This window comes from Trachinotus anak, unplaced genomic scaffold (genome assembly GCF_046630095.1).
Source record: "Trachinotus anak isolate AG129_WGS33_773 ecotype Australia unplaced genomic scaffold, CSIRO_AGI_Tana_v1 ptg000028l, whole genome shotgun sequence".
Taxonomy (NCBI): domain Eukaryota; kingdom Metazoa; phylum Chordata; class Actinopteri; order Carangiformes; family Carangidae; genus Trachinotus; species Trachinotus anak.
In genome coordinates, this window is record NW_027273879.1 from 18,079,998 (window position 1) to 18,101,030 (window position 21,033).

The window sequence follows — 21,033 nt, forward strand, 5'->3', positions numbered from 1 at the left end:
ACACCAGGACTGATTGTCTATAATTAAATGCAGAACTAAAAATCTTGACTGAAAATGATCCCACAACCACTTGAAAAATAATACACTTAATCATATTAAATTTGCAGCTGTTTTTTTGGGTGCAACATCACTGAAGCACTGATGTTAGAGCTTCAGATTTATAAGACCTGTTGTTGAATAAAATATCAGCGAGCTGGTAGTGTGAATTACAGATGTGCTCTAAAAACTATTCTTAATTTGTGTTTTCTTCTTTGAGGAGCTGTTATAGTCATTGAAAAAGGTCATTAAATGAAATTGGCCTGTCGTGAAAATGGCCTTATTGTTTCATTGTGGTCTGAGTTCACTCTCACACCAGGGGAGCAACCAGAGGGAAATATAAAGAGAGTTACAGCATCAAAGTTGGACTGAGTGAGGCTGCTGAGTGTCAGAGGAGCGGCTCCTGAGAGGTGGAGGATTTTCATCAGCCCCCAGGCTGCACTGAATAAATGATGTAATGAGCTCCAGCTGATAAAATCTGAGGTACATATCAGCCTGCTGTCGTAAAAGAGCCTCCACGGCTTTTCATTGTGTGGCGAACAACAGTGGGTTTACCTACATAAGATCACATGTTGGTGAATATTGAGTTTACACAGGAGATGTATATTTTGCACAAGTATTTATATTACACAGATTTATCGATTATGACTCTCAACACCCCAGTTGACAGGAGTATTGATGATCTCTGACCTGATAGGCAACTGGCCAACACAGAAAACAACTTTTACTTCTGAACTGCTGATTCATTTAACGCTAATGAAGGTCGCAGCTGAAATGAATTTGTTTCAGTTCAGTTAATTCAGTTGCTCTACTTAAAAACTAGGCAGGAGGATTTCTTTCTGAGGGGGTAAACGCGAAGAAACAGGTTCAGCTCAAGTGAAATGAGCTTCACGTTCATGATGAAATCAGTGTAAATCCAATATTTACAAGAAAGGTTTGTGTGTGTAGCTGGAAGTGTCAGTCGCACTGTCCACGGTGTTCAGAACTGAAGCACCAGGTTTATTCTGCACTGCAGCGCCGGTATGAGGCTCCGCAGGTGTGAGAGCGGTCCTACCTGTCTGCAGCATCCCGGAGCCGGACTCGCCTCCGGAGTCCACCGCTGTGTCCTCCGGAGAGGCGGTGCTCGTCGTGACCAGCCAGAAAAGGCAAAACGTCCAATTTAACGAGCGGCGGAACATTTTCCTAATATAATCACCTTTTAATGAAGGTTTCAAGACGAGTGTTGGAGAGTTTTTTTTTCAAAAGCTTCTTCTGTGCAGTGAGTGTAAGTGCTGTGCAGGAGTGGGATACAGAGCACCTAGCTTCTCATCCTCTTCCTCTCTCCTCCTCACCATCCTCCTCCTCTCCTCCAGCAGCTGCGTAACTTCACTGAGGCGCCAAACGAGCCGACACCGGCCCCGCCCCTTCCCTCTAATGTGGACCAATTAAAATCCTGCACGGCCTCCACCCAGTCAGTTTTAAAGTGTGTCTGCAACTTGTTTGCAAATTGGCCAGTTTTATTAAGAAGGCTGAGCAGTTTTCTCAGTCTCTAAACGACATTTGGACCATTCCAGTCGTATCACACTGCAGGTGAATCACCAATATGGAGACACACAACCCTCTCCACCAAAAGGTTGTACCAGACATGAATACTGGTGCATGCATTTTCATGTTTGCATAGATCAGAGGAAACGTTTTTTAGAATTACACAGACCCTCAGTCTTAAGCTCCTACCGCAACTTAAAGGGACACCTGCCAGTTGCACTTCCATTAAACCAACACTATGAGTGAGATGAGAGTGAACCTAAACACTACACTCATACAGCAGAAAACTGAAGTGATTACACTGTCAGACCCTGTAAAGCTCCAGAGGTGAGATGAACTGCACAGCTGGGTCATAATTCACTTGAGTTGGTCACTGTTAGGGACTCCTTCCTCACACAGGTAATCATCTGACCCATTTTTAATTAAAAGAATATCTTGATTATAGTTGCTTTTATTTGATGACATCATCAGGGCTATTTCCTCAGACTTTACAAAATGAACACAATATAAGACAGTGGCAAGCTGAGCGCTGATCGTGTGTGTAATGAGCAGAGTGACCCTTTAATATGATTTGCTTGGTAAAACTTTGCTCTGTTGGCAGTCTGTGTGAAAACTACATGGGACAATTACATTTTTGAATTTATCTGGCAAAACCAAGCCACAACCTCCAGGGCTAAAAAATGAGGCCAAAAACTACAGGTTCCTCGATTGGCTGGCTCCAAAAGCGAGTCACTGCCCATAGACTCCCACATTAACATGCCCAATTTTACAGTAGAAATAAACATGTTCACAACCTGGTCCGACCTTGGGCAAATTTCCCCTGTCAACTATACAGGGGCTGAATTTTTTACTGAATTTTTATGAAACTCCATCTAAATTTTGTTAAGCCCTAATTGATGGTATGGCTGCTTTGAGTGACAGGTGGGTGAGTGTTTGTTTGCCACCAACCGGCATTCACTGACGTCTCAGCTCCACACACGGCACATGTCTCAGTCCATTTTTGGATTAGCCAGGAGTTAGGCAGAGTCGGGCACCGCCAAGATGGCAACGGAGGAGCAGCTTCAATACCTCTCTTCAGAAACCCATGAGTGATCACAGAGGGTATGTGCATCTTTATGTACAATCTATGGTCAATACTCAAATTATTATTATTATTATTACTATTATGATCATTATTATTATTATTCTTTTCACATAAAAGTTTAGAAGTTATTTATGACCTGTTATTTACAAAGTTACAGAGAGTTGCAAGATTCAAAAAGGAACATAAGGTATCAGATTTATCAGATTTAATCAGATGCAAACAAAACCGAGCCCTCATCATGAGACATTCCACATCAAATACTCAGAAATCTACATCATGTGATTTCATAATCATACCTCTTTATTCAAGGACTCATATATTAATACAAAATCTATAGGTACAGTCAAAATGACTGTGGGAGAGACAGTCAAGTAACAGATCAGGCAGCGAAGGATTCAGCCACTCCAGAACCTCTTTTCTGAGAAAGAGCCTTGTTTCCACTTTGGTGGTTCTGTGATAAAATGTTATTCAAGCTCGTGTTTTTTTTGTTTGTTTTCTCTTTACCTGAAACAGATACATGTGTATTTAGATAATCAGAAAATACAACCAGGAAACAAATTGTACAAATTGTGGACTTGATGAAGTCAAACAATGCCTCTTTTTTCACATGCACATTTTCTTTTCAGCACATGCAAACAGAACATGTCCAGAGGGGGCAGCCACTGTAAAACTGTGAGAGGAAAACTTGGCAGCCTGTTAACGTGGGGCTCGTTGGAGGTCTGAAAATGGAGTGTTCCTTTTTTCAAATCTACTGTAGAGATGAACACAAATCTCTGTTCCAATATGGCAACTTACAGAAATGTTAAAAGACAATAAGGTGACAAGCAATCTATTACATTACCGTTACGAAGAGCAGAGCCACGCCTACAGTTAGACCTCACTGCTTTTAAGTCTAAAACATCTCCTTTTAGATGATCCATCAAATAGATTGCACAAATATGAGACCACAGGAAGTAAATTAAAACACAAGGAAGTAATCAGACTTGGATCAAATCATATTTGCAAATAATCCACATGCTCTTTGACCTGCTTAGAGATGAGCCAGGAAAATACAGTGAGCACAATGAGATTTAGACACACCACAGTCCGTTATTTTGATCTAATTGTGTTTTAATTAAAAATACATATATAAAGAGGTAAACCCTTTTATAGATGTGAAAAATTTGTTCAAAAATGCCCTAACTCACAATTTTGAGAAATCCGTCTTGACTGAGAAGTTAACAGCTGTTTACTTACATTAGCTATGTAGCAATAGCAAAACTTACAACTAGCTCCTTGAAAAAAATCCTTGATCCAGACCAAAACCATTTTTTTATTAAATTAATTATACCCGTTAAAATATTAACCTGGCACAATGTAATTTAAATCTGATTAAACTGGCTGTTAATAAATAATAAGCTATATATTTGTGACCTGTTTCCAAAGATTTACATCTGCAGTGGGAACTAATGGGCTCGGAGCTGAGAGCCACAGACAAGGCAGAGGAAGAGATTGTATAGGATTTCTTAACAATAACAACCAGCCTTGTTCTTTAAGTAGACAGGTTATGCCCAGTGGGAAGTGGGAAAGAGTCAGAGTATAGCTGACAGTCTGGCAGGCTACTGAACAGATGAAATATGGCACAAATACAGCCTCTGGTCTCTGATCCAGCAGAACCAGTTGGATGAACTGGTTCAGGGCTAAAGGAGGTGGGTACAGGCCTGGTGCAGGTCTTAGTTTTAGAACTATGACAAAGAAAAGTGTTTCATAGTCAGCTCAGGCTTTTGTGATTGACAGAATACCTAACATCTGGTTTAAAAGCCACTGAAAATTATTTAAAAATACAACTTGACCCAAGTCTGGTAAGATCAGGTTCATATATTCTGTGGTTCTATCTGGGTAGGCATCATGCAGTCAACTTCCCAACCTCAAAAATGCCCTGTGATTCACATATACCGGCTTTAATATGATTTGTGCCGCAGTGTGTTTTCAGATAACTGTACATCATATAATATATTTACAATTTACAACTCTTCACACATAAATGTAAAATTTGGTCGCAGTCACACTAAAGCCTGAACCTGGAGATTCCAGAGGGTAAAGCTACAGGGCAGATGAAGTGTCGTCTTGTTGCATAGCCCTACTTTAAGTCAACAGTCAGCAGCAACAACACAACTCCTTATTGTACCTGTGAATACACACACAGGTAACCTCGCCTACAAACCCTCACACATTGCTGCTCTCAGTGGAAAGAGGTGAGAGGAAAGGAAACCCATGAAATTTGGGCAAATATGGCAGACATGAGACAAATACGGTATGCTTTAGGAGGCAGGTGTGTCTGAATACGAGAAATATCTGTTGATTATTCATCAAAAAAAATGGCACTTTTCTCCATCCAGAGACCATTTCTACCAACTGACTGGCAGTATATTTGAAAGAGAAAGGCAAATGCTTACCACACACCCTTAAGCAAAAGTACAGACACTATTTTTTGACAAGTTCAAGACCCTGGCATGCACTACATTGCTTACTTTGCATCTGTAATTCTGATTTACCTACCACAAGATTCAGTACAAAAAAAGTCTTTTTTTGCATTCTGTTCTTTATACCAGATTCAAACAGGAGCATTGTTCTGTCCACTTTTTCTCAGCTGTGTACATACTTACATCAGTTCATGTCCATCCGACCCAAAGCCAGGCTGCATCTCAACACATCATGGAAAACGAGGCACTTAGTATTCAGCCACATAATGTCAGAAAAGAGTTGATCTAGTCCCTATGTGCACTCCAGAAATGTACATCTGGCACCATTTACAAAAACGTGATCATTAAAACTCAGCTCTACTTCCACTCTAACCAATCCTATTGTTAATTAGTGTGTCCGTTAAGTGTCATGGCAGAAGTTTAAGACTAAAATAAATGTTTTCCTAGCATCTCTTGATGTCAGAAATTGGTGACCACCCAAAACAGCTGATGAAGAAAAAAATCTAAAGAGGAGAAAGTAATTTGGTGGTAGCATCAGTATGATCAAGTTACAGCCGAACTCTTCTCTAACCTACATGGCAAACATAAACAAAATGAAACATACAATAATAAAAACAGTGTTGTGAGCAGCCGTATTAATACCAGGAGTGAGGCATTCGGATCAGCCTGAAACACAGTTCATAATGAGGGGATTTTGGCTTTTGTCTTCTGCTCCAACACTGATTTTACTGGCCAAGGCAAAATACTTAAGGGTCTTCACATGTGCTATAATTTCAGTGCAAGGGGGTAGAAAAAGTCATCTGTGTCTTTTTTCCTTAAAGAGTTTGTTGTATAAAAAAGGAGAGTAACACTAGAAAGCTGGAATGATTTCTGATCCCCTTTAACAGCACAAACCACTGGCGTTTTCGTCAACATCTTCCCTTCTGTATCAGTCCCCTGGCTTCCTATCAGCTCATTGGACCTGACATGAGCGCTGTACAACACTGACAAGCTGCCCCGTTCTCAGCTCACATCAAAATCTTTCCAAAGTGTTCTGCCATGTTAGCACCAGTCCTCGTCTTCCCTCTCCCTGAGACCTCCTGGTCCTCTGCTCCCAGGTCCCGACACAGAGTTGACCCCGAGGGTGAAGTGGTACCCGTTCGGCACCCCCCCCGCCCGGGCCTGTGTGACGGGCACTGTGATGGGCGCAGCAGCAGTCCCGTGTGATGCTGAGGCGGTAGTTGAGGCAGTGGTTCTGGCAGAGTGGCCCCCTCCGTGGCTGCTCACAGCATCCTGGAAGTCCTCTGTCTCTTCGAGGAGGGCCTGTTGAGAAGCGTCCTGCGACTGCCGGATTAAATTAGGGTCCGAACTGATGCGGGTTACCGGTATCGGGGACTCGTTGAGGCCCCCAAGTAAGCGATCGTGCTCTGAAAGGCCACGGCTGAAGCGAGTCTGGTGCCCTGTCGTACCAGTGCTGGCACTGGGCGGGAGAGGCGAGGAGTTGGCGGTCTTGTAGGCCACAGCTGGACGAGGGGTGAGGGGCGTCTGCGGCAGCTGCCTGCGACCACGGCCCGGCGTGCTCGAACCAGAGGGGAGTGTTACAGGACCAGCTTTAACCACACTGCTACCATGCTGAGGAAACAAAAGGTAAGTTTAATATTGTTGTTATGATTTCATTAACAAAACGAGAGAAAATCTCCTCCATTAATCCTTTGTTTGAGCTTTTTTAGAGCATTTTCATCACAACCTTGTGTTGGCTTTAGCACTCAGGTGTTTCTTCATATACTGAAGTCTGTGAGTAAAGTGTGACATTCGTTTCATTGCCCCTGCTCACTGGATTTGGTATGAAACCATGATTTAGAGGTTAAAGAGAAACTAAACACCCCCTGAAAACCAAGGTGACTCACTTGTTTGAGCAAACCAGCGTCGTGTCCCTCTCCGGGAGACGTGGATCGACTGGGACCAGCAGACTTGGTGTGACACTGCTCCCTGCTGCCATAACGCTCACAGGAGTAGTAGCGCTGCTTCTCCCCTGCTGAGGAGTGATGCCTCCTCTCGTGAGGCCGGCTACGGTCCCGCTCCCTCGCTCGCTCTCTGGACAAACCTTCAGCTGAAGGGTCGGTGAATGAACCTGGATGACCACATCATCGGATGAATTGAGGAAAAGCAGGTAAAAAATATATTACGCAGCTGTCACTTGCAGAACAAAAGCAATATCTGATCTAAAATGATCTGTCTGACTTCAAAAATCAGAGTGTAAACGCACAACATGCTGGACCTTGTGCTCAAGCAGGAGATTTTCCTAAAATGCAGTGACCCTGACCTGCTGCACGAATGTTGCTCTGTCTATAAATTTGATGATTGCTGTTCTGTTCAAAACAACTAAATGGAAGAAACAAGATAACAGTGCAGTGTGATCACAACACCAAACTATGTTAGAAGTAATGTGAGGCAACATAGTCATAGATGGAAAAAGTATGGACAAAAATAAGGTTTTTGTTTCTTTACAGCAGCTGCATTTTACAAACATTACATTTTGAAAAATATCGTTTTCATATATGCTTAGCTTTCCCCCCATTTTCCAGATGTTATACTAAGCTAAGATAACCATCTCAAACTGTAAATCCATATTTGGTGTACAGACATGAAAGTGATAAAGAGTTACCAATTAGCTTTTCACCCAAGTACGAAAAAAAAAACAAACATCAAACGTAAATGTATGAAATCTATTTTCACCTGCACAAGTTGGATTCAAAGGCAGTAAAAAAAATAAAGTTCTCATGAGTTGGTGACAGCCTTGACTGTTTTAAGGCATTCTGTAAATGACTCTTAATACAATTTTAAACAATATATAGAATTGGAGATTGGAGATCTTGGCTTTCCATTTAACTGTAGTTTTTTCCTCTGGTTTATTGTTTGTGTGTTGTCCCGGATAGAGAGCTGTGCATACAGCTGATAAGAGTTGAATTAAAGAAGACTAAAAACCCCCTCCCCCTCCACCACTCATTGGGATCTATATTTTAACTCTGTGCACAGTGTCACTATGTTTCTGGAGCGTGAAATACAGAACCTTGATATTTCTTTACACCTCTGATTAAAGGCAAATGGCTCATCTACTGTATATGTGTGTGTAGCTGCTTCTCTGTGTGTGTGTGGCATAAAGCAAAGCACTGTGGTGGAATTACTTCCTTCAGCGCTGGAATAATTCCAGTTTTCAGATTAAAAGTGTGATGACAGAAGCACAGAAGCCTATTCATCATTCTGATGTGTCAGATCTGCCGTGTGAATGACAGGCTTTGAGGAGTGGACGTCTTTCTCTCACTTTAATAGACGTACAGAGAGCTGGATGTTCTGCTATCTCACCAAGAGGTACCCATGAATCCCTGTGCAGGCTCTACTGGCTGTGGCCTTTTATCTCAGCAACAAAGTCCAGCTGCTGCCCTCCAGTGTTAGCACAAAAACCACCCTGCCACCTGCACTCAGGCTCTAATCAGCCCCTAATGCTAACAAAGACTGTGTCCACCCCTGTTTGTACTTAAAACTGTGCTGACTCACTATGAAAATCAACATGCAAAGACTTCTCACATTCCCTGCCTTTGTTTTCTTGGCAGACTTATGGATACCATTTTGAAAATCATTCCTGGTGGTGCATTTATGGACACTGTGACATCTAAGATTTAAGAGGCAGCTCAGGAAAAGTTGCCATGAAATCTAACCCGGAGGCCAAAACAATAAGCTAATGTGGACAGTGTGAAAACTCTGTCACTTCTTGAAGTAAAGTGGCTGCTGCTGTTGTTCTGTTGACTTGAAAGCACCATCAAAGGTACTTGGTTTTGCACAGAACTACTGGTTTCATACATGTTTATCTGACAGAACACAGACAATCTGAATTGACTTGAGATATTTACCACAAGCTTCTGTGCTGCTCCTTCACTATTTACACTCTATTACAATATTATCACTCCAGCACACACATATAATAATATCCATTTCTAAGCAATTTGGCACAGTCTTGTGTGCACTTGGCTCCTCTTCAACTCGAACAACATCCAGATTACAATCTGCCTTAATGTTCGTCAGGCGTCTCTGCATAATCTCAGTTTGTACTGAATGCCGACGCAACAAAATGTGTTTCATTCTCAAGAAACCATAAGTCAAGTTAACATCTCCCTGCCGTCCATATACTTAATGGTACTGAAACTGAAATTTCCAAATTTTAGGAATACCTGAGAATTTGGCTAGAAAGCGGAGTCAAAGCATGCAGAGCGACTGGCACTGACACTTGAGATAACTTAAGATAAAAATTGGTTTCTTATATTGGAATAAAGTTTTTTTTTTTTATAAATATTTTGGTCATGAGGACAGAAACGTGACTGAACACTCAACCATCATGTCTGTACTTGATGTCCTTCATTCTCATGCTGTTTGCTCCACCTTAAAACAACTTGATGCAGTTCATCATGGAAAACAGCCATTTTTTGTTGATGGGTAAAAATATTCAACATTAGTGGTACCAGGGCGTCTGGTGGCTAAATAGTTAATGCTTATCACACAACTGTAAAGTCTATGGTTTCATACCTGGTCATGGCCCCTTGCAGGTCATCTCTCTCTCTCTCTATCTCTCTCTCTCTCTCTCTCTGCAGTTGTTCCCGTCTCTGTCTAGACTGTCAACTGCCAAATGAAGGCAAAATGCCCAAAAAAACTAATATTAAAAAAGTAATGGTCCAGTTCTTTAAAAGAAGTGATCTAATGTGTCAAAATCACTTCTTTTTGGTGCATCTCAACAGCAAATGATCTGACTCCAGTATGAAACAGCAGATACTCATTTCTATGGATTTTACAGATGACCTCAAAGTTCAGCTTGAGTGTCAGACGTGACCTAATTCATGGCAAACAGCCGATAACTGCTGCCGCACCCTGTTTGTGTGTCAAAAGATGTACTGTACGATATGTGCGTATTTGTGTGCGCGTGCGTGTGTAGGCTTGTTTTTCTACATCCATGGGGTCAGAACTACAGGAGTCCACTGTACTTGTGGGGTCTGACAGCTTTGTAGGGACCAAAATGCTGAACCCCACAAGTTTAAATGGCTGTTTGAGGGTTAAGACTTGGTTTTAGGGTCAGTCTACAGTCAGTCAGTCTACAGTGTATAAATGTGACTATCGAGGTCAGAGGGAACAAAGAGAACAGCTGATAAAGAAGAAAAGAAAAATCCTCAGCAAAGCAGATTTCCCTCTGAGAGCTCACAACTCTCTCTGCTAATCAGATGAAAAGCCTGACATGTAAAATCCCCGGCTGAAGTGCAGCAGAAACCCTTTCACCTTCAGAACATAACCTGATCATGGAACTTTAATCCTATAAAGAATCTCTGCAGTTATGTTAAGACATCCAAGTGAGCTGCAGGGAAAGGGTGACCTGGTATCTCTGTCTGTCTATGAAAGTGATCCCAGGTTTCTGTGAGCATTTCCTCCCTGTTTTACATGAATTAATATGAATTAACAAGTCTATGTTATGTGAATTAATCTCTCAACAAGCTAAAATATGCTCCATTTATAAATGTTTTTAAATCCTTTGTTTCAGTTTTAAGTATTAAGCTCTAAGATGTTCAACATTTACATATTTACTAATGTTGTAGTTGAGCGCTGGAGAATGCACTTGAACTTTGGCTGTAAAATTTTCTTAAATGTGGCCACAAGTTGTAATTACAAGATAATGCCACATTTCCCTTCATTTCCTAAGATTACCTGGCTGAGAGTGATTGGAAACAGGACCACAAACAGCAAACAACAGAATAAACATAGAATCACCGCCTCGTGGTTGGATGGCTCCACCAACCAGCCAAGTAGCAGGAAATATGGTCACAAACTCCCCTTCCTGAGTTATATCACTGAATGATGACCAGAAATCTTTTGCAGAACATTGTGATATCACAGAAACTGATCATTTGCATATGAAATGTTATCATTTTTATCCTTATAGACATTTGAGTTAAATTGTGTCATAATTATAATTTGTGTATGAATTTATGACCTTGAACCTTATGACCTTGAATTTTGACCTTTGACCATCTTATCAGTTCATCCTTGAGTTCAAGTGGACATTTCTGCCAAATCTGAAGAAATTCCATCAAGGCTCAGTAGAAGGAGTTAGTGAAATTGTCATAGAAAAAACTGCTGCAGAAGACATCTAGTTACCATTAATACCTCCAAAATCTTATTAATTAATGTTAAAGCTACTGTTTCTAAGATCAAGCACCAACATGTCACCTGATAAAGGTACTTCTTTTTTTACTTTTATCATAAAACCTGACCTGAGTTTATTGTAATAAACAAGGGTGCATTTCATGGCTGACCATATGTAGCAGTTTGCAGATCTGGTTCGGACACTGAATTACATAGGTTAGATACTGAATGTCTTGAGGAGTAGTTCAAAATGAGTTAAGCAAGATTCAGCTTTTATGGTTGGATGTTTTTTTCTGTCACAATCTTCTGTGTTGGTTCCTGTATCTCACTGAAATGAATAAGGGGATGTATTTATTCATGCAGTGTTAAGTAATCTGAATTAACTTTATCTTGTGTTACCTAATGTTTCTTATACAACTTATGACAAATGAAAGCATTAATCCAAAATCCACTATCAACTCAAATTCTTTACTGATCATAAGAATTTAGCTTTATATGAATTTATGTCTGTCTCACCGACAGTGCTGGACGGTTGCACTGATGCAGCTCTATCCAGGGACTTTTGCTTCTTGTCTTTGTCCTTGTCCCTGCGTCGATGGCAGCGGTGGTGGTGGTGATGGTGGTGGGCTCTGTCCTGGCCCTGGACTTGCCCTTGTCCTGTTGAGGACTGGGCCAGGCCAGGCCGTTCCAGGTCATACTCCCTCAGTCCAACCTCCTGGTGGCGCTGCGGAGTCAGCGAGGACGCCGACCGTCTTATAGGACTGAGGTCAACAATTGGCTGTGAGGGGAGGGGAAACGAGGAGAGGCTTGATGAGAAAGTAGAGCAGAGGCGCAGCTGTGGTGGTTTTACTCAAACCCCTTGTACTGGATCACCAAAATATCCACGACACACAAATGACACAATTGGTGGATGGACAACCTTTAGTCTAAAGACCGACGTTCACCCGTTCTTCTCCAGGCGAAGATGTTGGAAATGTTTGAGAAGAATGGACACAAATCTGTGACAAAACTGAATACTTACTTTTATAGAACTTACATCATTTGTAAGCCAGCAGGCGTCTCTGCTAGTGAACTAAGAAGAGGTGGGGTGTTGCCACTGGCCTTTGTGGCATTTTTTGCCTCCTCTAGCCTTAGACAGAAGTATAATCTTTCTGTAAATAGCTAATACTTGCTAATCACCACATTATGTTTTAATTAAAGGAATATGTCACTGGAAAAAAAAAAGGTTAAGTATCAAACGAGCGTTACAAACTGTTGGCTTGTTTGTAGGCCCGATTGAAGACTCTCATACTACATATCACTGTACCTCATTCTAGGCCTGATTGTTGTCAGAGGGGAAAAGAGGATTTCAGGTCCTCAGGCATCATAAAGTCATTATCCTGATAGTTGAAAATACAAACTCACTGGGTGGAAGGAGGTTATATAAATGAGACTACTGTTTGAATCAGAAGAATTGCTGCAATAAAATCTGGCACTATGTTTGACTTTAGATGGTTTGTATAGACAGATACATTAAGAGAGCTCCATGTGGTGCTGCCAATTAAGACTTACTGCCAGTTTTTCTCAGTGGTCACTCACGATACTGCAACCTGTGGCCCAAAAATAATATTCCCATAGAACCCCATTATTAATAAATAGTGTAAAGCTATTGACAGGATGACTCAAACTGCAAACAAGGTCAGTTATTCACTTTGTAATGATTTTTTTATCTGTTGAGGTTTTATATTAGTAAAACCTTCTTAAAACCTAGAAAAATGTTAGCATTCACAGCTGTTTACTTACCAGTAGCAGTCATTTTTCTTTCTACCTGGACGATGCTAAGTCGAAGCTAAGTTAATATTCTCTGTTTTGCTCTCCACAGAGTCCTGAGGGAAATATTTGGCCATAGCTGCTAAATGCTCCATTATTACATGTCCCTCCACTAACTGGGCAGGTTGTGGTTTATCATGAAATAACCTGGAAACAACACTGATGGTTTTGGGAGTTGAAAACTGCTCTGTCGAGCTGAAGGGCACTCCAGAGTCAGGTGAACAGTATTTCTTTGCAGGTTCATATACGAGTGGTCATGTGATCATTGTAAGTCTAAAAATATGATATTAGCAGCTTTAAGTGTACAGTGGCATATTCCTTTAACATTTTACATTCACCCTTTTTCTCGATGGATTAACAATAATTCTTAATAATCCTTTGAGGACATTGACATTCACCCCACCTAATTCTTATTTTACTGACCATCACAGCTACCAGGAAACAAACTGATGTGATAGGAAACTGGAACATCAGCTAAGATAGCACCCCACCTGCTGGTTACTGTGTAGATGATGTGTAATGATTTTAAGTAATAATTTTTGGGGATGTTAGTTTCCAAATATTGAAGTATTTGTCCGGATTCATCACCTGTGTAACATACTGACACAAGTGTTGGGGTTTGATTCCCGACACTTTGCTGCCTCTAGAGCTGAAAATGTATTTAGTCATATATTGTAGGCTTTTGGATAATCACTAGATAACAATCACTAAGATTTTTTTTCACATGCTGCTCTGCTTTTACAGACAGTTTGGGGTGTTTATGCTGTTCCTCTTGTTCCTACCTCACAGTCTGGCCTGTAGCTACAGTCAGAGAACAATATCACAACACTGCAAAAAAATATTCATATTACTAAGTCATTTTATCTAGTACACAGTCTTAAAATCTTAAAAATCTGGCATTTATTGCTGTTAATTAAAAAGTAATCACAAATCCCCTGCTTCTTTCACATTACTGAAAGAGTCTTGACGTGAGGGGAGCAAAAGATTGAAGAGGTAAATCAGACTTTTGGATTTGATGTGTGAAAAATAAGATTTTAAGACTGAACATCAAATGACGAATAAGGCTGGGCGGGTTTTTAGTGGTGTAATTCAAAGAAAAGAGTTATTTCAAAGCAGGAAAGTAGCAGTACTGTCCCTGCCTTGTTTCAGAATCACACACTGACCCACAAAATAACTACACACTACTACACTACTACATTACTACATAACAACACGCACATATACACAACCACATTTTGCTAAAGTGTAGTATTGTATTGCTGTAGTTAATGGCTGAAAAGCAGGACAGAGTGCTTGACATACCCTGGATACACATATAAATAGTTTTCCAGGGGTGGAATCTAGGTATGATTTGTGTATAATGTAAATTTGTGATTTGAATGTAATGTGTCCATCAGCAATTGCATGGAATGACCAGTGTATACTGTGTATGTGGGAGGGTCACTTTGTCCATGGTGGTGGGAGGGTGTGAGCTCTGCACTGAGATGAGAGGAGTACATGGAGGCAAACATTGACATGAGAGAAGAAGAAGAAGAAGAAGAAGAAAAAGCGGGAGAGGACGAGAGGAGTAGGGAGGAGAAGAAGAAGAAAAGAAAAAGAGAGGTGGCACAACAGGTGGTACATACTGCCAGGTGGGTCCCAGGGGCGTGGCGAGGGTGGCTCCGCTATCAGACAGCACACACAAGAGGGAGGTGGGCAAAACATTAGCAGTGGGCATTGAAATTAGGAGAAAGGGAAGACAGAGGAGGAGAACAAGAGACTCGAAGGATAATACTGATGTTATTCTATATTTGTCCTTTTGCCAACAAAGCTCATGAAAGGACCAAAACAAGTATCAAAGGCCCTGTTCAGACCTGCTATTAACATCCGTCCTGAGTGACCCAATCTCAAGTGGACAACTCTGAGCACAGGTGTGAACGCTCCCACGACACATTCAGGCCACATTTGAGATCTGATCACTCAGACCACATTCAGAGGTGGTCCTGGACCTCATGTGGGCACATTGTTTTAGCAGTGTGAGGGCAAATGCATCCTGGACACATTGAAGGACCGCCTCCTCTACTGACGTCCTCTGCCACAGGCTAATTAATCCCAACACAGTTTCATAAAAAACCAAAAATATTTAACTACTTCTGATGGATAAAACCTTATTTCACTCTAGAGCTGTGTGCAACGCATTGATTCGCTCAACCTTTTATTACCGCTCTCTCCCTCTCTCTCGCTCACTCACACATAGAATCACACACACAGAAAACAGAGCCGTCTGTCTGATTGGCTGAAAACAACACCACATACTTGTTTATTTGCATATGAAGGAGAAGTGAGATCCGATAACAAGTGGTCACTGGAGACACATTTTAAAGCCAGGTGTGAACAGATGTACTCAGAGCTGACCACTTGTGATCGGATCTCTCAGGACACGTGTTAATACCAGGTCTGGACAGGGCCAACATCTCCTGAGCTCTGTGATCTTCCACAAACTATTTAAAACACTTCAGTGAGCTGCTGTGGCTCTGAGTGACGTGTTCCTTCATTATCATGAACACACACCCTGTAGTTTATTTTTGACTCAGTCCCATATCCACTATTCTGCTGCTGGACATACTCACTAGGACACCAAATGTGTATTAATCTGCCACTGAAAATAGTCCCCCCAAAACACACTATTCTAATTGAGTAACATTTTCTAAAAGCTACAGTGCCCAGCTTTTTAAACAAATCCCTGAGCCTTTTTAAATAATGAAACTATGTATTTCTGATCAAGTCAAAAATTCATGAGACAGAACAACACATTGGTTTTAGTCTTTTCATGGGATTTGTTGACAGTCACAAAAATATAGAATAATACCGGTGTTATCCTTTAAAGAGAAAGAGAGAGTGAGAGATCCAAATGCAACATAAACACACATAAACACAAGGAAAGCACATGTTCAGTGTTGTGGGACAGAGCAGGGTGACAGACAGAGACATACAAAGACACAGAGGCAGATACACAGTGAAGCTAAACAGACAAGATCAGAGAGGTGCTACAATCCAGGAAACACAGACATGATGGGCAGAAAAATTATTTGACATGAAATCTATATGCAGCAGACAAGAGCAGCTACTGTAAAAAGTGAACATTTTGAAAAATGAATGACAAGTGAAATTCATAGAAATAAAAGGATTATTGAAGTTATGCAAAACTCAGCTGTTAGTTAGATCCTATTGTACTGTAGGTAAATGGGAATATTGTATGAAATGTAAAGATGAATGATAATATGAACTTTTATAAGAATTACACTGGTAAGTAAACCAAATACACTTTAAACATTTTGAAAACAAGAAATTTAACTTACACTTACAGTAGTTGCCCCCATGTTGTATTTGCATGATCAGGTTAGTATGTTAAATATTTTAATGAATACTTAAATTAGTTACTATCTTAATGCAAAATATGAAAGGGCTGAATAAATCGTCTGAACTGTCTGACCAGAGCAATCAGGAATTGTGGACAAGACAAATACTGTGGATCTCTGGTGTTTTTCCAAGTATTTGAATTACAGAAACTTGAGAAACAGCTGTTCAAAGTTTAAATCTACAGCATCTCTAGACATGTTGGATCTGTTTAGTCTGTACACAAAGAGAAATTCTAGTTTTAGGGAGAGTTTAGTGCAGACACTATTTCTTTCAATTTGCCTCCGAGCTGCAGCTCCGTAGTTAACACATAGACACAGGGTGGTATCAATCTTCTCATGTAACTCTGTGAAAGTGAAGTGAGCATATTTACAAAAATGTTGAAGCGTCATCTGAAGGTTGTAAAACAGCACAGACGACAGGGTTTAGATTTAAATGTTTAAAACTGCATGTCTGTAAATTTGATTTTGAGTTTTTTAGCCCAGCACATCTGCTGCTGCTGCTTTGTTTGTTATTCAGTGTTTATTTCTTGTTTTATTTATTGTTTAGAGCCAATATTGCAGATATTCTGATTGCAAAAGATATAGATGATGTGATTTTTGTTGGGTCTTGTATTTATAAAGCATGTTCCCTTACATTTGGAGAATATGACCTGTAGGCTGAGGCGTCTCTGTAGCACCACACTGCTCCATTTCTGGGCTGTTGTGACACAAAAAAAAACCTGCAGTTCCAGTAATTTGGATGTAGCACTTGGACATACTGCAGTTTTGATTATATTTTGATTAATTGTACCCTATTTTGTAAAATACTAAAAACTGGCAGTTGTATCCAGCATATGGCTTTAGTCTGGAGACTGTATCACCAACCAGACAGAGGCGGGGATTTAGGTTTCTGATAAGGAAGTAATAATCAGTCAAGATCAAAGTGAGGTGGAAATAGTGGTCAGTCTGCATAGTTATAGAGGATTGTTTTGCTGTTGCTGTCTAAAATGTAGCGTTCAGTTTGTATGCATCGGTAAATTATGAACTTTCCGAGTCTATTAATCGACTATTAATCATCCATTTTGCTGTGTCCATCTCTATCCTGAATTTCCTCCTCAGTAAAGATGACAAACAGACTGCAGAGGTCAGTGTCAGCAGGATGAACTGATGCTGACTGACAGAGAGTGATTTTGCTTCAGTTAGCTCGCGGCTGCTTTCACTAACTGGCTACCACGCAGCTTCCCATCAGCCTTTCTCAGCCCTTTCCCCTGTCTCCTACCTCAGCCATGTGTTTGATTATTTCATCAAAGAAAAATCTGAGGGTATCCACAGTGTCTGCATTTTCCAAACCTGATAATATCACAAGGATGCAGCTCAAAGAAAACAACTGTGAATGAACCAAAGAGATCTTTTGTCTGTGAGCTGCATAAAAAAAAAGAAGCGTGGCATGATGAGCACTGAAGAGCTTACGTAGTACTCAGCATTGAGTCGGGGCAGAGACGCTGCTCTGAAGTGGCCTTCCAGGCTGGGATATCCCTCCGTATCTGAAATGTTCTCCACCTGTTTCAGCTCAACCAATTCCTGAAAGAAGAAGAAGAGGAAGCATATGTGGAGACGACAGAGGTGACAGACTTCACAAAGAGTTAGATTATAAAATAACATTGACTTTTCTTGGTGTTTTCATACCTGGGGTCTGATGGAATATTGCACATCTTCTGACTGGCCCCTCTGTAGTTTCCTCCGGCCCTTGGGCCTCTGTGCTGCCTGAGAAACATCTCCAGACTGGGAGTGTTTTATGGCACTCCTCTGGTTTAATCTGCATACAGACATTCAAGAGTACAGGCTGTAATACTGGCTGTAATACAGACTGTGGCCAGTTTCACAAAGATATTTTAGACAGATTTTTTTATTAGTATTAGACCAGTTTTAGTTTCGCTCATACATTGGTCTAATGCAGATAAGACAGTTTCACAAAGAGACTGAGATAGTAAAAGCACTGAGCTCTGCACCATTAAGAAGCTGCAGCATCTCAGCTCTGCTGCAGGTCTGCACTGTGCTGAGGTTTCTGGTTGTGTGAGGTAGTCATGCATAGTCAGTGTGTTACCTGCAGCAGATTCAGATCAGTGTGCTGCCAGTACGGAGAGGCAGCAAAGACACACCAGCACACTAGCAGAGCGATGTGCTGCTGTGCACGGGGCCAGCAGAAAAAAAAATCTGTTGAAAAGACGCCCCTTGAAACAATCCAATATCCATTTAAATGTACGCTTTATCTTCCTGTCAAAAGAAAGTGAAGTCTAGCTGTTTCTGATTCACTCAGCTGACCTGCGGTTACGGCACAATACAGTGCATGCCATAGGTGCGCTTGTGAGTTTTTTTCTACTGACCCCGTCCACAGCAGCACATCACTCAGCTTCTGCGCCAGTGCTCCCGGCTGCTCCTCTAAACTGGCAGCACGTTCATCTGAATCCACTGCAGGTAACACACTGACTATGCATGACTACCTCACACAACCCCACGTCAAATAACCTGAACTATCACTCAAAGATGGTCAAAAATTCGGATGAATTCGGATGAATTCAGATGATTCGACGTCTTTCTGAAGCCTGACTGGCAGTTAGCTCTAAGCCAGTCAAAATCAAACTTTGTGAAACCTTCCTCACTTACACATTGAGGCAATGCCATGATTTGTATAAAATCAGTGGAATGGTCCTTTAAGACACATCAGTTTACAATGATACATTCAAACAATTAAAGTTATCACTGTAGTGCTGTTTTTGGTTCAGTCCAGATTGTTATTGTGGTTGTAGTGTTTCGTTAGAATAGCTTTATACCACTGCTGTGCTGACGACACCAGGTTTGTTATTTCCACAGTCAGACATCTCAGAGCCACCAACTAAAGCTCAACCTGGATAAGACTGAGCTTGTTCTCCTCCAGGGGAAGGAATGCCTCCATACTGACAGTCCTGTGCTGATGCCAACTCAGGCAGCAAAGAACCTGAGTGTGACCCTGGTTTTCAGCAAACATCCCAGCAGTAACCTGCTCTTGTAGATTGTTCCTGCACAACATCAGAAGGATCCGCTCATCCAGGCGCCTGTCATCTCCCTCCTCGCCGGAGCCCCCGTGTTTGCCACCAGACTTCTGCAGCTAGTCCACTTGCTTACCTGGTGTTCAACCTCTGTTCACTCCACTGGCTCCCTGCAGCAGCCGGTGCTTCAGGGCAGTGAAGGGAACTATGTCTACAACTCCTCTCTGCTCTGGCCCCACAGCAGTGCAAACAATTCCTCACTGAAGTCTCTCTTTTATGACATATGTCTTGTCTCTGTGAGATTTGAATATACTTACAGCAAATTACTTTGCACAAAGGTATATTCTAAATTATTGTTCAGTCATGTAATGTAATGTTAAAGACATAATGGAAACTGGAGTTACCGCCTCGTGGTTGTATGGCTCCACTACTCAGACTAGTTTCAGATTACATCCCTGTTTATCCAGAGTCACAGTGACCTTTGACCTTTGACCACCAAAACTAATCAATTTGAAGAAATTGCCTCAAGCCATTACAGTGGTATATCACAAGGCCAAAACCATGTTCTGAGGTCACTGTGACCTTGACCTTTGACCTTTCAACACCAAAATCTTGTTAGTTCATCCTTGAGTCCTCATGAATGAGAGGAAACTTATATAGTGGGTGAATATACCAAATGGACACAGTGATATAATACTGTGGTTGTGACATTTTTACTCACATTATGTCCCTGCTTATTGAGGTGGTGGCTGTGGCGGTGGCGGTGGTGGTGGTGGGCTGGGCCTCTGGCTTAGCTTCTTGTTCAGGCAGGGGTGGGAAGGGCTGTTTGGGGCTGCAGATTGGTGGTTCTACTTCCTGTATGTGAGTGAAGGGCAGCACAGGACGGAACAACGCCCCCAGTTTACTCTGCAGAACAGATCAACAGCAGTCGTCACAAACAGAGTCATTAAAGTGACATTGACTATTTGATTTTGGCTGCAGCAGAATGATGTGTATATAATATATAAAGAGCATCAAATCAGTTTATATCTTCTACCATCTCTGTAAAGGTCAAATATCATTGATAATTAAACAGTAAATGAATAAAAATGATCTGTGTTGTTAGTTTTTTGTCTCATATTCATCCTTCATGATTTATTTTGTATAAACAAAAAGAAAAATAATATTAGAATCTCTTGAGATGGGTTCACATTGTTACATATTTATATATAAAACAAGTAAAATGATCTCACTCCACTGGTAGATGTGTTTTAAATGTTCTATATCTACCATTAGAAACACATGGTTTTCAGTGAGAGGTTATGACTAAGAGACTGAAAAAAAATCCTATGCTAGAAAGTTTATTAAAATTTTTTAGTAAAAAAAAAAATGCTAAGTGCTGCTAAAAACAAGATAATTTGTGTTTTATTAAGTGTAGGATTTCATTTTAAGTCTTCTTTAACAACTAGTGGAAATTAGTTTTCACTTAAAACAATCCCAAAACACAGGATTATCCCACACACTGAGGTCCAGAGTTCGTTGGAGCCTAAACGACTGCTGAGCTCTTTACAGGGACA

At 41.0% G+C, this 21,033-nt stretch overlaps 2 protein-coding genes across 2 annotated transcripts in view; both read right to left on the minus strand.

The window, feature by feature from the left end:
* LOC139611938 (collagen alpha-1(I) chain) overlaps nt 1–2,789 on the minus strand; it is a 94,876-nt gene extending 92,087 nt beyond the window's left edge. The window contains exon 1 of the mRNA XM_071467010.1: nt 1,091–2,789. Within this exon, the coding sequence (XP_071323111.1) occupies nt 1,091–1,214 (124 nt within the window). The 5' untranslated portion in view covers nt 1,215–2,789. The remainder of the gene's footprint in view (nt 1–1,090) is intronic.
* Nucleotides 2,790–2,923: 134 nt separating this feature from the next.
* The window catches only part of cacna1bb (calcium channel, voltage-dependent, N type, alpha 1B subunit, b), a 178,938-nt gene continuing 160,828 nt past the window's right edge, over nt 2,924–21,033 (minus strand). The window contains exons 45-51 of the mRNA XM_071467009.1: nt 20,199–20,383; nt 18,138–18,267; nt 17,922–18,032; nt 14,700–14,738; nt 11,782–12,043; nt 6,993–7,216; nt 2,924–6,717 (exon numbers count right to left, since the gene is read on the minus strand). Of these exons, the coding sequence (XP_071323110.1) occupies nt 6,148–6,717; nt 6,993–7,216; nt 11,782–12,043; nt 14,700–14,738; nt 17,922–18,032; nt 18,138–18,267; nt 20,199–20,383 (1,521 nt within the window). The 3' untranslated portion in view covers nt 2,924–6,147. The remainder of the gene's footprint in view (nt 6,718–6,992; nt 7,217–11,781; nt 12,044–14,699; nt 14,739–17,921; nt 18,033–18,137; nt 18,268–20,198; nt 20,384–21,033) is intronic.